This window comes from Pelmatolapia mariae, linkage group LG5, assembly GCF_036321145.2.
Source record: "Pelmatolapia mariae isolate MD_Pm_ZW linkage group LG5, Pm_UMD_F_2, whole genome shotgun sequence".
NCBI lineage: Eukaryota > Metazoa > Chordata > Actinopteri > Cichliformes > Cichlidae > Pelmatolapia > Pelmatolapia mariae.
In genome coordinates this window covers 27,059,672-27,077,623 of record NC_086231.1, presented here as the reverse complement: position 1 = coordinate 27,077,623, position 17,952 = coordinate 27,059,672, and the positions used below count along the sequence as shown (strand labels likewise).

The 17,952-nt window shown below is 41.8% G+C and overlaps 1 protein-coding gene across 1 annotated transcript; it reads left to right on the top strand.

Moving 5' to 3' along the window:
* The first annotated feature begins 1,765 nt into the window (after nt 1-1,765).
* Nucleotides 1,766-17,456, top strand: pcsk1 (proprotein convertase subtilisin/kexin type 1). Its single transcript, XM_063474542.1, has 14 exons — nt 1,766-2,183; nt 3,184-3,288; nt 3,375-3,497; nt 8,013-8,159; nt 9,236-9,312; nt 10,190-10,278; nt 11,170-11,342; nt 11,777-11,989; nt 12,081-12,181; nt 12,269-12,502; nt 13,674-13,831; nt 13,917-14,050; nt 14,203-14,364; nt 15,147-17,456. The coding sequence occupies exons 1-14, from the start codon at nt 2,001-2,003 to the stop codon at nt 15,555-15,557; spliced, it is 2,310 nt and encodes a 769-aa protein (XP_063330612.1). The 5' UTR covers nt 1,766-2,000; the 3' UTR covers nt 15,558-17,456.
* The last annotated feature ends 496 nt before the right edge of the window (nt 17,457-17,952 follow it).

The window sequence follows — 17,952 nt, the reverse complement described above, 5'->3', positions numbered from 1 at the left end:
TCCGTGGCAGGCTATATAACTGTTACAAATATCTACCTACAGTCAGTGAGGGCAGCATTGTATTTTTACATGGAAAAACTATTTTCTTTCTAGATCGCGCAAGACAGATTTACAACCCATATGCTGGTTTGGATTCGTTTTAATGTACCTCTGCATGTGTCACACCGTGACGGCAGAATCTGAGGTTCATATCATAAAGTCACAGGATTTATATTAAATATAAATCCAGCAACTCTGATGATGCTTCACATAATTATTAACGCTGTTCCACATAACAATAATTCTTCCTATAATACCAAATGTTGCATGGTTTGCCTCTTTTTAAAAAAATGTATTGTTGTATTATCTTTGACAAAATCTGTAGATATTTTTAGGGACTCAACACTGTCCAGTGTATATGGATGTATTTTTGCCATATTTTTGTTTGATTTTATATTTACCAGACTAACAAATACAATGAACTCACAACATATGTTGATCATGTGAATTTAGTGACTAAATATACACATATAAAAGAAATATTCAGAAAAAGACTATTTAAATCAAAACTAATCAAAACTGCAAATAGACACTAAAAATCAAAACCAGACTAGAATCAATGCACAATAACCTTTAAATATTCTCACTTAATGCCAGCACTGTCAAAACCTTTGTATCATCTGGTTTAGATACAGGGTGAAAAAAACACAAATATGAGAATAACAAACATTTACATCATTTCAATATCCTGTGCGTGCTTATACCAGAAAGATGCTACTAATGTCACCTGTCTCTGAGCAGCACTGCTGTTTCTGTGACTCTCAGATCTACAGTAACTATCAGATTTCCTTAGAAGCCGTTTTATATAATATTTATGTAAAACTAATTATAATTATATATAGGGAGAAAGAATGAAACCACGTTATTGTCTCTGCAGCTTTAAATCAGACTCAAATATTGTACTATTGTGAGAGCAATTTCTTATATTTAAAGTATAGCTTCCTTTTAGATTATGATTTCACGCTGCTGTCAATGGACTTACGAAATATGAAGCATTATTACTGTTGTTTGACAGCCATGTCCACCTCCACCTGCTGCACTAAAGCTGTATCAGTTATTACGCTCTTATCGTGTAAGCTGAAATAACATACTGCTGAGCTAATAAATAATAAATTGTCTGGTTCCATAAATATAATTTTGTCCTCAGTTAGTGGAAGAACCATTTCCCCCTTACGGGTAGCTCCGTGTTTGCTTTAGTTTTATCTTCTCGTTCTCTGACGTGAATCAGTGGTGTGGACGAGGAGCTGTCCGCGGTGCTGAAACCGCTTGCGTGTATGTGTGTGTTGGCAGAGTGGGATGTTTCGTGAACAGGGACACATTTCCCTCATCCACGCTACGAGGTGCATCCAAAAGCACACGAATAAAAGCACAAATAAATGCGTGAAAGAGAGACTGCGAGGACATTTGGCTCATGAGGATAAGCCACCTTAAAGGGGGTCACATAAGACTTCTGTTATTGTTGTTTTCTTCCCGGTGTCTCCTCTTTCTCCTCCTCCTTCCCTTCCTCTGGTGGGGTGGGGTTGGGGGGGGGGGGGGGTGTCACTGAGAGATATTTTTAGTCCGAGCCCCCCACCCCCACCACATTTTGAGTTACATCCTCGGAGACTTGCGCTCACATCCCACCAAAGGTAGACGCCAAATTGACGTCAGAGCACCAGTAATTTGACGTGTGATCACCTCCCCCCTCCCCATCCCGACCACACGCACACCCATGCAGCGCACAAGCCAGCCCTCCCCATCACCAGTACTTCCTCTCCTTGGCGGACCAATAACGCGCAGTTTCACTCTCCCTCCATCTCAGCCAGCGGTTTCTTCAAGAATAAACTAAAAAAGAAGAAGAAGATTTATTTATTGTCACTGCACGGCGTTCATATCTGAGAATTCTGGCTGCTTATCTTGTCTTGGAGGGAATCAAAGCATCTTTGTAAATATTTTTCCTCTCTGGTTGAATTTCCTCTGACATGGAAGTGAGATGTCGTCCGGTGGTGATGTGCTGTGTTTTTGCCGTTCTCTGCTCCGCGCTTCCCCGACAGTCTTCTTACGGGGACAGACAGTACCTGAACGAGTGGGCAGTGGAGATCCCGGGCGGGCTGTCCGCTGCGGAGGCGATCGCCAGAGAGCTGGACTACGAACTGGTCCGACAGGTAGGCACCAACGCCCAGTGGCAATATGCGTGAACGAGTCTGAAATGAACTGTGTATTGGCAGTTTCCGCATTTGGCAAGACATGAAGACATGAAGGCAAACTGGAACCTGTACAGAATTGTTGCAGGCTTGTTTTCATGTAACAAACAGCTCATTTAACAGTTAGAAATCTGAAAGCAGTGAGTGAAACGGTAATTAAACGTGGTGCCTACAGTACAGGCTGTGGGCTGTGCTCAAACAACAGACCAGCAGGATATAGCTCTGTCAGTTACTCTGGTTTTTCTTGGTAAAGCCATTAAAGTTGAAGCTTATTGGTTTAACGATAGCCCTAAAGCACACACTGCATTTTCAGCACCCTGTTTCATTAGAGGAAAATTATTTAATCAAGCTATGACTCACTGTTTACATCCTTCTGGTAACCCATACCTGGGAGTCAGGGTTTTAATATCCCTGCTGTGTGCATCACTGCTTTTCCTGGTACTGGAGACTGACTAATGCAGACCTATGCAAACATATTACACTGAGTCTCAATTAGAAACTCAATTCATTAATTCTTAGTGATCCCCTGACTTTGAACAGCAGCGGTCAATGATTAACTGATCTTCCGGGTGTAAATGGTATAAGCAGTGTTTATCTGTGCAGTTTCTCCTACGTGAATTCAGTATGTTAGTCTACACGTTTCCACAGAAGTTTGAAATAATTGCATTCATCCTCAGTGGAAATGACATGTGATTGGTTCAGCTGTGGAACAGACTACGAACAGTAATCAATAAAAGCTTTAACAACCTTAAAGATTGATGTAATGTATCCAAATGTGAGCTTTCATAGCTGTAGGCCGCTTTTCTGTAGGCACTGCATTTTATTTGCTTCCAGCTGTAAATATTAGAAACAAAAACTGTAAATAGGCTGATTTCTAGTGATGCAGTTGGTCGCATGGTGTAAAATGAAACAAATGAATAAAATATCACTCCTATCGCACATCTTGTCTTCTCCTCGGCAGATCGGGGCCCTGGAAGACCATTTTTTGTTCAAGCACCGCAGCCATCCTCGCAGAATGAAACGCAGCGCCAGCCACATCACCAGGCAGCTGTCCGAGGATGATAGGGTGAGTGGATTGTCTCTCTCCTAGTCTAACCTTTAAAGACTGAAAAAAACAAAATCCAATGCCTTCATCTATCTGTGTATGTGTAGGTGTTGTGGGCTGAACAGCAGTATGAGAAACGGCGCAGCAAACGAGCTTCCCTCAGGGAGTGCAGGGACTGCCCGGTGGACAAGCTTTTTGATGATCCCATGTGGAACCAGCAGTGGTACCTGGTGAGTTACACTGAATTAAGTCTCAAAGCATAAAATATTAGAACATTTTGTACTCACTAGAACTCTTTAAATGCCAGATCTAGGTCGGCAACCACACTTCAACTCACATTGTGTTGTGTACTTTGGGCTTGGTTTGGCCTTCTGTTTGCATGCACCCAGTCTGTCTACCCATGAGACATATATCCCAAAGCCCTGTGAGTGCTGGACAGCTCCCTACAGTTTCTGCTCTGTCCCCACAGAGTCCTTGTGCTTTGAGAGGGGGATTAATGCATAAATATATGTGGAAAATTTGCACTCTCTGGTCTACAAAACGAACAGCAAACGCTTCCATTTGTTCCCATAACCTCTGCCCAAAGAGTAGAGGAAAAACATGACAACAGTGAAACAATAGCATGCTATCAAGCAGTTCTTGCCAAAAAAGCCATTTGCTTAATTGGTTATCCAGTCCCTCGTGGAAATGAGAGGGATGGAGAGACTATAATCCAGCGGGATGGTGTAGAGTAGAACATTAGGTCTCAATTTACCCTCAATTGGATGTTTTAGCCCTGTGAGGCCAAGTAGTAGCATAAAACAGTAGCATGTCACAGCATCATATCCCTTTCCAGATCCATTACTACCATATTCATTTAAACCCGGAGCACAAACTGACCCCAACATCTTCATAGAGTTTGATCCATAAGTTCAGGACTTTTAGCATGGTTGAATGCAAAGTGCCTACTATTGCAGCTGCTTGGGTTTTTGTAAGCTTTTCAGGGCATGAAGAGTAAAACAAAAGACACACAAATTACAGTGGCTTGCAAAAGTATTCGGCCCCCTTGAACTTTTTCACATTTTGTCACATTACAGCCACAAACATGAATCAATTTTATTGGAATTCCACGTGAAAGACCAATACAAAGTGGTTTACACGTGAGAAGTGGAACGAAAATCATACATGATTCCAAACATTTTTTACAAATAAATAACTGCAAAGTGGGGTGTGCGTAATTATTCAGCCCCCTGAGTCAATACTTTGTAGAACCACCTTTTGCTGCAATTACAGCTGCCAGTCTTTTAGGGTATGTCTCTACCAGCTTTGCACATCTACAGACTGAAATCCTTGCCCATTCTTCTTGGCTAAACAGCTCCAGCTCAGTCAGATTAGATGGACAGCATTTGTGAACAGCAGTTTTCAGATCTTGCCACAGATTCTCGATTGGATTTAGATCTGGACTTTGACTGGGCCATTCTAACACATGGATATGTTTTGTTTTTAACCATTCCATTGTTGCCCTGCCTTTATGTTTAGGGTTGTTGTCCTGCTGGAAGGTGAACCTCCGCCCCAGTCTCAAGTCTTTTGCAGACTCCAAGAGGTTTTCTTCCAAGATTGCCCTGTATTTGGCTCCATCCATCTTCCCATCAACTCTGACCAGCTTTCCTGTCCCTGCTGAAGAGAAGCACCCCCAGAGCATGATGCTGCCACCACCATATTTGACAGTGGGGATGGTGTGTTCAGAGTGATGTGCAGTGTTAGTTTTCCGCCACACATAGAGTTTTGCATTTTGGCCAAAAAGTTCCATTTTGGTCTCATCTGACCAGAGCACCTTCTTCCACATGTTTGCTGTGTCCCCCACATGGCTTGTGGCAAACTGCAAACGGGACTTCTTATGGTTTTCTGTTAACAATGGCGTTCTTCTTGCCACTCTTCCATAAAGGCCAACTTTGTGCAGTGCACGACTAATAGTTGTCCTATGGACAGATTTCCCCACCTGAGCTGTAGATCTCTGCAGCTCGTCCAGAGTCACCATGGGCCTCTTGGCTGCATTTCTGATCAGCGCTCTCCTTGTTCGGCCTGTGAGTTTAGGTGGACGGCCTTGTCTTGGTAGGTTCACAGTTGTGCCATACTCCTTCCATTTCTGAATGATCACTTGAACAGTGCTCCGTGGGATGTTCAAGGCTTGGGAAATCTTTTTGTAGCCTAAGCCTGCTTTAAATTTCTCAATAACTTTATCCCTGACCTGTCTGGTGTGTTCTTTGGACTTCATGGTGTTGTTGCTCCCAATATTCTCTTAGACAACCTCTGAGGTCATCACAGGGCAGTTGTGGAGCTGTTTTACAAAGAAGAATGGGCAAGGATTTCAGTCTCTAGATGTGCAAAGCTGTTAGAGACATACCCTAAAAGACTGGCAGCTGTAATTGCAGCAAAAGGTGGTTCTACAAAGTATTGACTCAGGGGGCTGAACAATTACGCACACCCCACTTTGCAGTTATTTATTTGTAAAAAATGTTTGGAATCATGTATGATTTTCGTTCCACTTCTCACGTGTACACCACTTTGTATTGGTCTTTCACATGGAATTCCAACAAAATTGATTCATGTTTGTGGCTGTAATGTGACAAACTGTGGAAAAGTTCAAGGGGGCCGAATACTTTTGCAAGCCACTGTACATGAAAACACACAATTGGACAAATTTTGATTGGACAAAACACAGCTTTATTTTTTAAAAAGAGATGTTTGGCTTTTTTTTAATAAAAATCATTAAAATCCTGATTAATTGTATTAATTTTAGCTGATCAATTGAGTAACTGCTTTTTCTCTTACCCAAAAGGAAAAATAATAACCCTTTTTTTTTTCAGAGCGGTCCTTTTATCAGCAAAGTAGGTGAACACAAATGTCGCTGATCATAATAATTAACTGACCCCAACGCTTCATTAAAGCAATGTGCAACACCTGCCTTACCTACGTCAAAATGGTTACATAACTGTGTGCTGCATATGTGCTGGTGTGAGCGTTTAGGGTGAAAGAAATAGAGAGCAAGGGATACGCATTACGCTTAGCCCCGACTTTTTTGCACCTGCACTAACTGAACATGAGTCACACGCTGGTGCAGAATAAGAAAACAAATTGAGATGAATCATTTTTGCCGATGAGGGATGATGACACTAATGGAATTGGCCTTAAAGTGCCGCTTAGTGTATTTCCACATCAGCCTGTGTCTGTGCTGCTGCACAGCCCACAAGATATTCCTCCTCAAGCATCATGATTTATTCACTTCCTCCACTCAGCACGGACAAAAGCAGAGGTAGACAAAGCGATGGTCTCAGCCACTATAGTATAATATGGTTTTTTTTAGCTCTAGTGTATGCACACACAGACACAAACACACACACATAATAAGTAGATAATAAGCAAAGAAAAAAAAGAGTGCTGAATGGTAATAGAAGGTTGCAGTGTGCGAGTAAAGCAAAGAGGTGCGACAGGTTACAAGACTCGATGATCACTGATACTGGATTTGAGGTGGAGCTGTGTGACGGGGGCAGAGGCCAGCATAATGGCAGGGGAGGAGAGCTGGGATGAGTGTCGTTATCTATCGTGAGTGGGTGACTGCCTGAATTTAATCAGAGAGTGACTCATACTTGTAGCCTGAAATCCCCCCTGTTCACGCGTGTGTGTGTGTGTGTGTGAGTGTGTATCCATGGCTGTACATGTGTCAGTCCACTTTAATTGTGCATCGAGGGATCTTTGTTCTCTGGTTTTAAGTCGCCACTCATTTGTTATATGTGCAGTGAGCGTGGAGAGACTTGAGAAAGCTGCTGCTGTGTTTACCATTAAAATCAATGCATTGCAGACTACTGAAAGACCCCCTCAGTTGCTGTCAGCATCAACAAGTGAGTCATTTGGTCACACTGAGACAGGCGATGTGTAGCTATGTGCTGTCTTGGGTGTACAAGCCGTTCTGACAAACTGCTGGTGAACAAACGTTGTGTAAAAGTGTGACAGTTGTTGTGTATTTTCTCTGAGATTTGAGTTCTATTCATTGTCAGCTGCAACTGAGAGGATGGGGTGAAAACAGGGAACTGAGGTGGAAGTCGGGGAGGGAGGGGGGAAAAAAGGGAATATATCACAGGGATGAGTCACATCTTGGGGAAGCGTTCTGCAGTGTCTGTGCATAATGCACAAAGAGCGAAAGAGCAGAGTTCTTTTTTTAGGTTTAACTGTCTCCAGCTCTGAATCATGCTCTTCCCAAAGCAAACAGGCTTCAGCCCTGCTCCCTCTCCATCCACCCCCTGCTGATTTTCCATTTAAAACAGGCTTGATGCACTCCACACTGTGTAATGTTATACAGCCGCAGAGATGGATTTCTAAATATGCCGACAGGGGGATTGAATGTGTGTCGAGGCAGGAAAACCAGAAAAACTGTGGGCTGACATTGTGGGCCAGATATTGTTAGGCACTTTGAGGGTTAGGCTAATCAGCCGAGTTGATGTTTTTGAAAACACAAAAGCCTGAATTATATGACCTTCCCGTAGCAATCTGTTTTCAAGTGACCCAGCAGTAAAAGTGAAGTGACAAAGGAAATGCCTCCAATCCGGTAATGAATTTCGGTAAAGGTCAGTGGAAGAACCAGGAGACTGGAGAACTTTGGCTGACCGTTGCATGATAATGCTTTAACAGCCTGACTAAATGAAGTGGTCGTAGATATTTCACACGTAATCTAACTTGAAATTACTCGTGTGTCATTTTGCCTCTTCCAGCAAGACACGCGGACGTCCTCCTCGCTGCCGAAGCTCGACCTGCACGTGATCCCCGTGTGGCAGAAGGGCATCACGGGGAAAGGAGTGGTCATCACCGTTCTCGATGACGGGCTGGAGTGGAACCACACAGACATCTACTCCAACTACGTAAGACACCGTTTCCATGGAGACAGCCTCCGTAGTCTGGGTCTGTCGTTGCCATAGCAATGCTGCTGGTGACACCTTGCAAGACGAATCATAAAGGCAGTATTAAATCATCTATATGATAATGCCTACCTCAGAGGAGCTTTATGAGCTTTCATTTCTAGATCCGAAATGGACGTTTAACTGTAATGATGATTTCACTGCGAATGACTGCACTCCTAGCGAACAAGGATGCAAAATTTGAAAACATTTGTTGTTCCTCCGTGAATGTTTTGACTGTCTCGCAATTGATGAGACCGAGGGTGACTGAAAAGAAGCTCAAAGAGACGTTTCAGTTTGGCGTAGTTTCTCTTGTTGAGAAAAACTCTAAAGGCTCCATTTGTGGTTTGGTTTCAAACAGTGCCGTTGCTGTCAGAAGCGAGCAGAAAGCAAGAGAATGAAGGCGGAAGAGAAAGGGATTGAGCAAGAGAAGAAGAGAAATGATGTGTGACAGGGGTCATCCACAGGCCTGATGGAAAAGACTCCCACTGTAATCAAGTTAACACTGGTTAATCAACTAGGGCCAATCAAGTGAGACACTCATCCTCAGCGATCAGGGCATATGAGTGGCATGCATTTGCATTTACTTAATGGCAGTCCATTTAAAGATGACAGTCACGGCCATTAATTTGATGTTAAAGCTTTTGCTGAGAACCAGAAACTGAAAAGAAGCTAAAACAGCTCTGTTTGACTTCCCTTTCAGCTAGAGGATAATTTCTATGATTGACTGCGCTTGTAATGCAGGAGAATGACAGGAATGAGAAAAATGGAGAGCAGATATATCTTGCTATAAATAAAAAGGGCAGTTTGTAAATTCATGCCGCAACCTCCTGCCAAGAGCAACAATTCAGTATGTGTAGTTTCACTGTTTGACCACAACACCCCTTTTCTCTGAACGCAATCATATGTGTTACCATGACAGGAGGTAGGCCATGGCGAATCTGTGTTTGAAGCATGTGTCGTCACTGGCGTGAGCCGACATCATCTCATCTTTTCAGAAACGCCCCCTGACTGTTGTGTTCCCTTGTCACTTTTTCCAGGATCCAGCAGCCAGCTATGATTTCAATGACAATGATCCCGACCCTTTCCCCAGATATGACTCCACTAATGAAAACAAGTAAGTTAATGGCACTGGTATTCTCACTGCTTCATCTGTCTTTCCTTTCTTTTTTTAACAAAATAGGACTAAATCTTCCTCCTGTCACAACCTGGCTTGTAGAGCCGGGACAAAAAGATGGACACACCGTTTGCCAGTTTAAACACTATCAATTACAACAACTGAAATACAAGCTAATGAGGTGTGTAAATCAACAGAATCAGTGGGGTAGGGTGTGCATGTGTGAACAGATATTGCAAGTGTTGTAAATGTAGTAAATAACCAAAAATGAAAGAAAAACAGGTGCAGCGCACAAGCAGGAGATGAGAGAGTGCCAGATTTATAGTCTGGAAACACAAGGTCCAGGTGTAGCAAAGACCTGAAACACATGAGAAATGACTGAAAACAAGGGGCAGGGGTCGTCATACATAGTTTAGCAGTGTAAATCCTTTCCATAAACAGAGTGTTTCTGCAGTAGCTTCACATAACGGCAAGAAAATTGGAAAACAGCGCTCACGTTGGACTCACTTTACTCCTGTTTAGGTTAACAATCCTCCCTCTGCCAGCTGCCGCACACGCATGCACATCCACACACTTTATCCTCTGCCAGCAACCCCGAGCTCCTTTGTTATCAGAATACTCCACTCCAGTTCAAAGCCTCCTGGATGAATTGGAGCCAGTCAAACAAAAACACCTCTGTTTTAGCCTCTGCTCTAAATATGAAATTCAATGAGATAAGTTATGTAACTAAACAAGGTAGTGGGTAGTGGGTAATGAGTTTACATTCACTGAAATAACGACCGCAAATTAAACAGTTGAAAAGAGCTCTCCCTGCAATATTTTTACAAAATACTTTTTTTGGGGGGGGTTGTTAATTAATTGTGTTTTTTCTTCTCAGGCATGGCACTAGGTGTGCTGGGGAGATTGCAATGCAGGCAGACAACAATAAATGCGGGGTTGGAGTGGCCTACAACTCTAAGGTTGGAGGTAAGAGGTTTAGTTTCCCTTTTTTTTAGACCCACAGTAGACAGATATGTAGGGGAAGGAGGGAGGGGGAAAAACACAAGAATTTATAGATAGACTGCTGTAGATCTCTCCTCTAAGACAGGGGACAAGGCTCATGAGTGCCAAGAGTAAATGGTGATATTTGTTCTCTATTCAGGATTAAAACATCACTCTTCCTGTTTAAAATCCCATCTGGGTTTTTTTTTCTTTAGATTTCCTGATGTTGACACTCTGCTGAGAGATGATTGAGGATTTTTGTCCAATGACAAAATCATGTTGACCCAGGTTTAACTATTCATATATTTATTATAAGCCACCTCTTACAGCATCTTTGTCTTTGCGTGTAAAACATATACTAACCCAAATGTTAAAAATATACCACGTCAAGAATCTCAACAAAGTTGGAACACGTATACCACTGTGAAGCAATCCCGTCTTCTTTTAATGTTCTTGTTAATGTTCTTAGTCAGGATACAAAAGAGCAGAAATGGTTGGAAGCTCTTTTTTTTGGTACTCTGGCTGCGTGTCCTGGGATTTTTGTTGTTTTAGTTTTATTTTAAGCATGTGTGGAGGAAAGACTTCCTGATGGAGGCCTGATTTTGATACCAGATGGTTGCATAATGTCAATCTACAAAATTACTCAGCTCCAATCCACTGAAACAATGATCTGCATATTATGGCTCAAAAAATATGAATGGGCAGCAGCAACATCATCTTTAAAATCTAAAGAGAAGAGTTTTATTTATAGCAAATTAATTAAAGTCCTTGACTTTTCTTTCTTTGTTTTAATTAAACCATAATGAATAGTCAGTAACTGACAGTAAGCCCAAGAGTCTGGACACCGCTCTAACCTTCCCGTCTCACTCTGCTCAGGGATTCGTATGCTGGACGGGATTGTGACCGATGCCATCGAGGCGAGCTCTATTGGGTTCAATCCGGAACACGTGGACATTTACAGTGCCAGCTGGGGACCAAATGATGACGGCAAGACAGTGGAGGGCCCTGGTCGTCTGGCGCAGAAAGCTTTTGAATATGGCATTCAGAAGGTATATGATCCAACTGGGAGCTTTGAAACACATTTGGCATTCCTAATAGGAGCTGCTATGTGCAGCAGAAAGGAAGTGTGATTGGAAAAAATCAATATGGACAACATAATTAGCTCCTGAGAATAAAACTGCTAATGACAAAGTGCCATGACTTCCAGTTTATTAGCAAAGACTGGCAGCGGACAGCACTGATTTACTCTCAGACTGCTTTTGTCAAAATAAGACAAAAACTTTTCACGTGAAATTTATTACACCCTACACCTCTAAATAATTTATTAAATGCCAACATTTATATATTAGTGTGTAATCCTATATGACAGCATTACAGTGTTTGTACAGTTTACATGTGTCTTATTAGGAGTATAAGCTACAGGGCAATATCTGATAGCACAAAGCCAAGCTGTGCTTGCTTTTGTCTTTCATGCCTTCTGTAGGGCCGTGGTGGAAAAGGCTCTATCTTTGTTTGGGCATCGGGGAACGGCGGCCGCCAGGGTGATAACTGTGACTGTGACGGCTACACAGACAGCATCTACACTATCTCAATCAGCAGTGCCTCCCAGCAGGGCCTGTCCCCGTGGTACGCTGAGAAGTGCTCCTCCACTCTGGCTACGGCATACAGCAGTGGAGACTACACTGACCAGAGGATTGTATGTAACTATGTCTGTTTGTGTCACATGTAAGATTAGATTGTGGCATGATTTTCGTTTTAACGCCATTCGTTGCCTGCTTGGTTTTCAGACCAGTGCCGATCTCCATAATGAGTGCACTCAGACTCACACTGGAACTTCAGCTTCTGCCCCACTGGCTGCTGGAATATTTGCCCTGGCGCTGGAACAAAAGTATGATCTAAAATTTGAACTCATTTAAAATATTCATGCCATTGACAGTTTAAGTATTATTAAATGCTGACTGATCTCACTACTCAGTCCTGACCTTACCTGGAGAGACCTGCAGCACATCGTGGTCTGGACATCAGAGTTTGATCCTTTGGCCAATAACCCCGGCTGGAAGAGGAACGGAGCAGGGCTGATGGTCAACAGCCGCTTTGGGTTTGGCCTTCTCAATGCCAAAGCCTTGGTGGACCTAGCTGACCCGGCCACTTGGAAGCATGTGCCAGAGAAGAAGCAATGTATAGTCAGAGATGATTCTTTTCAGCCAAGGTGTGTAAAATTTTATAGCTGCTGCTCCATTTGTCTGCATGGTGTTAGTTTTATTTCATGTTGTAATTTCTTTTTTTTTTCTTCTTTTTTTTCAAATTATTAATGGCAACAAAAGGACGACATTTTTGAATCAAAAGATGCATGATGATACTAGCTGTATGACACGTGCACACTGTAACTAATATATCCCGGACATGATTATGATTAAGTCCACCACACAATCCAACAATCATTTTCAGTATCTAATTTTAGATATATAGAGAGAAAGCTTGTTTCCTTTTGTCCTGACATGTTGATTCCAGCAGAGCAAACAGACAAACCCATCTGTGTTATTAAAGACGCATCTGTTGCTTGTTGATTCGAGTCATGAGAATATTAAGTCTTAAGCCTGAGCGCAGGAGATTTCTTTTCAATGAAAACGCACGAAAGCCACAGTCATTTAAATTTTATGCCAGTCTTTACCTTTACGTTTACCTGTTTGTTGAGCATTGGGATTAAGTATTCAAATACATAAGCTACCAGCCATGGAGAAAGTAAAAAAAAAAAAAACACCTTCCTTTCCCGCCATCTCACCAGATGTCATGTTTATATTAACAAGATATCAAAGAAAATTGATCCGTCATTGAAACTTTTGAGAGCATGTTGGAAAGACCGACAGGCAGCCGAGGTCAGCTGAGCTGTGTCTTCCTGAAAGTGTCTGTTCTGCAATTTGCTTTGGATTATGGGACTCAATAGCACCCAGTTTCCCCATTACCGCCCAGCATCCATGTTTAATCCCGGGGATTTGGCTTTACATTTCCGTCAAATGCTTAGTGGGCTACAACCCCCCCTCCAGCTTTATGCCAGCTTGAACACGGAAATCCTTTCATTCATGTCTGGGAGAGATGGGGATTAGCTTTTTTATTTTTTTTATGCAAATAAATGAGCAGAGGTTTCAAACGCCTCATATGCATTTTATATGTGCATATATATATGTGTCTGAACTAACTATAAACTGATATGCAAGCTGTGCAACTAAAGTAGTGCAGGATTTTTTGTTGTTGTTGTCGTTTTGCTTGTTTTAGCTGAGTTACCTGCAAAAATGAGAAAATGTCACCTATGATCAATTAGTGTCGTCATGAGGAGCTGTTTGCTGCCTGCTGTTTCACTGCTATTTTAATGCATCCCGCAGGGAGCTAAAAGCAACGGGGGAGATCACTATAGAGATTCCAACTAAAGCCTGTGCAGGCCAAGAGAACGCGGTCCGCTCACTGGAGCATGTGCAGGTGGAGGCGAGCATTGAATATACCAGGAGGGGGGACCTACACATTACACTCACCTCTCCAGCTGGTTAGAGACATGCACACAAACACAAATAACACACGTGAGCAAAATGACAAAGCTCTCAAATAATCCCTTTTGGCTTTTCCCTCAGGGACCAGTACAGTGCTGCTGGCAGAGAGAGAGAGGGACACATCCTCTAACGGCTTCAGAAACTGGGACTTCATGTCTGTCCACACTTGGGGGGAGGACCCTGCTGGTACATGGACCCTAAAAATCACAGATACTGTGAGTTAAGAATGTATATTTATATATATACCTATATATATTGTGATGAAAATCTTCTTTCTACATGTAATCCCAATACAAATTCCACTGTCTACTACAAGTAAAATTACGTCTTTTTTATATATTATATATATTTTTCAAACCTTACCCAGTCCGGTCGTATGGAGAACAAGGGTCGGATTTTGAACTGGAAGCTGATCCTTCATGGAACATCAGAAAAACCGGAGCACATGAAGAAACCTCGAGTGTACATTCCTTACAATGCCGTGCAGAACGACCGCCGTGGTGTAGAACATATGGATGACATGATGGAGGTGAGTGTAAGTCCAACATAAATTAAAACTGCAGGTGAACGCCTACAAAGGTTTGGATGCTAGACGAATGACAGACAGTAATAAGCACACAAAGGCACAGATCAAAGCATCCATTTAAGATCAACTTGAGTCGAAAGCGTGAAGTTTAAACTATGTACCAGTTTTTAATTCTAACAGTGATTGGCAGCTTGATGCATATAAATCCTGCACCACAGAATCGGTTCAAAGCCAACACGATAACCGTGCTTATGTTGTCTATTTGGTTGACAAATCTTAGTGTAACAAACACAGAAGATTTTCAGAAATTTGATGATGTAGTAATGATCCTGTTAACTATGTAAAAGAATCCATGCAAAAGCAAGAAATGTTCTGAATCCCAGTCAGTGTTACATTTCAGATAATCTCAAAAGATGTGTGGGATTTGTGCATTAGACTAAGTTTGCGAGCAATTGTTGGTGCTGCTCTCCCAGCAGTGCGGGGCAGGATTAGATTAGGGGCTAGCACATTTGATAACTTAGACCTCAGAGGGTTAAACGATAAGGAGATGACAGGAACCTTGTTTAGATCTGATAACAGATGTTGTTTTATTTCAGCTAGCCTGTCTACATCTGCAAAGCAGTGATACAGGGATCTTGTCCATATAAACGATTTTTAAACATATTTTACGACCCACAAGAACCAAAACCAAACTTTAGACCTCCTCATTGGATTATTCTGGTATCACTGTGAGTGTGGCAAACTAATGGCTAGCCTCCTTTCTCTCTTTGTGTCTGCTGTTACAGGAGCCAACACAGGCCCAACCTCAGAAGACTGAGAATGCCCAAGCCTCTCCTAATAACTCAGAGAAGGAGATCAAAAAACCCTCAAATTCACCCTTCTCCCCCTCCCTTGCTCTGCTGCGTCTCCTGCAGACAGCCTTCAACCGGCAGACCCCAGCGCTGCAGCAGTCTGAGCCCATTGCCAAGGCCTGGAGGAAGCAGCAGCAGCTGGGCCAGAGCTTTTCTCCCCCTGCTACGAGACTCCCGCCTCAGAAGCTGTACCAGGCTCTAGACATGATCAACAAGTACCGGAGCCCCGAGGACAGTGTCTACAGTGACTACAGTGATGGCTTCTACAGCACCAAGCCGTACAGGCACAGAGATGACCGTCTGCTCCAGGCCCTGTTTGAGATGCTCGACGATGCCCGCAAGTGAAAGTCTAACAGAGCAGTGAGGAGATCTAAGTGGAAGAGACTGTTGGTTTGGGAGCTGTGGAACAAGGTGAAACGAAGAAGGCTGAGACCAGGCACTGGGAGAGGAGGAGGAAAAAAGATTCAGAAAAAGAGAGAACTCTTCCTGTTCTGTTGTTCCCCCCAAAATGCTGCATATCTGACCTATTAACCTTCACTTGCCAATCACCTTTTGTAAACAAATATTTAAATTCCTTCATTCAGTGCATAATGTCCAAATGTGATTCAAAGCATCTGCTTTATCTCCATGTAGTGAAAGTAAAAAAAAGCATTTACACCAGATGAAAAGTGAAGTTGGTGGTGGTGATGGGGTTGACGGTGGCCTTTTCTCTCATCTCTTTACTGCCTGCTGAAGCATGCCACCTTTAGAATCTAAGTTTTGTAATAGTAGCTATATATTATCTATATATTATTCAGAGACATGGATTGTAATATGGATTTGTAATTACTTGACATCAAAAATCTTGACATTCTGATTCAAAAATCCCATTTCTACGGACTTTTTTTTGGCATTGTCCAAAGTTTATGTCAATATGTTTCTCACTATAAATTTATTTACTGTAGGGGAAAAATTGATCCTAATTCAAATCAACATGAATTTAAGAGTGAAATTAAATTTGAATTCGATTAGTCGTTTGAAAAGGTTTAAAAGTGTTGACTAAAGATTTATTCTCAGGGTGTCAGCGAACCTCAACAGAGAACTTTTCAAAGTATTTAGAGAAATATATTTAGTGTGACAGATTATTTAGTGTAAAATGATACAGATGACACGATAATACAGACGAAATATTAAAACTAGAAAAGATTATGATAGCAACAAATGACTGAAAGAGCACTGGAAATCTTTTCAGTTGGAGCGAATTACAGGTTAATCTTCTTGTGCAATTTGTTTAATTTTGTATGAGTATAATGCTGCATTAAATTAAATATTTTTCTATGGATACCTTATAGGTTATGAAACAATATATAGAGTCTCAAAGTCTTGAACTATTTATTTTCTCGTGACACAGTTCAGTAAAGTCAGTGTAGTTATAATCACTGCAAATGAGCACTGCCAAAAATCCTGCTCTTACAAAGAAGCTCCTGTGCAAAAAGCTCTTTAATCAGAATTTGTAATATGCCATCTATAAACAGTTCTGTGAATCCTGGACAAATTTTTTTTTTTGCATTATTATTTGCAAATAAGCCACTTCTCTGGTGTTTGATTTTAATCAATCTATTGATTGACCAAAAGCTGTGTAGAGTAGGGGCTCTGCAGTACAACTCTTAAGCACATTCATGTTGAACGCCTTAAAATATGCTGTAACACATGTGCATACTCATCTCTATGTGATGTAGGTTGGTTTAGAGATGCTAGTGTAAGTGTTTATGACATAAATAGCTATGAAGTCCTTATGCAGAGTCCCTACCCTCCAGCTTGGAGCTGCCCGCCCCCACTGCTCTGCCAACACAGTGACAGGAAAACAACAATGTTTGGAAAAACGCTTTACATGCACCCTGTAATTTAGCCATTCTTTAGTGTAGTCCATGCTGTTTCCTTTATGTTTTAGTTTCTGGCTGAGACTTCAGGCCAGAGTTGTTTACACAAACCAATGTTATGTTGTGATATCTGTATGGGTGTACAAAAAATTATTATTATTATTATTTATCTTAATAAACTGCAAAGTGACTTCTTGTGTGTGTTTGAGTCTCTGGCAATAGGTTAGGGCCACCTTGCTAATACTGAGTTGGATCTCCCTTTTTCTTTCTGCACTGCCGTAATTCAACAAGGTGCTGCAAAGATTCCTCACAGATTTTTAGTCCATATTGACATGAGAGCATCACACAGTTGCTGCAGACTTGTTGGCTGCATATCCATCATGTGACTCTTCCATTCCACCGCATCCCAAAGGTCTTCTATTGGTGACCAATGGACTTTTGAGACAACCTGCGTACAATAAAGTCATGCTCCAAAAACTAGTTTGAATTTTTTAAAGGTTTGTGAGATGGTGCATTATCCTGCTGAATGCAGATGACTACACTGTGGTCATATAGACACGAACATGATCACTGACAATACTCAGGTAAGCTGTGGTGTTTAAACGGTGCTCAGTTAGTACTAAGGAGCCCAAAGTGTGCCAAACAAAAATATCACTCACACTATTAATTCACTAACAGCAGCTTGAACCATTGATACAAGGCAGGATGGATCCATGCTTTGATATTTGCATTACAGCTGAACATTAGATAAGTTTCCCAATAGATAATTAAGTCCAGATTATACTTTATGAAATCCAGAAATCAACATTATTGAACACATGAATCACAATTTCAAGGAGGCACTAAAAGCACTGAATTTATTGCCATGTGATTGCGTGCAG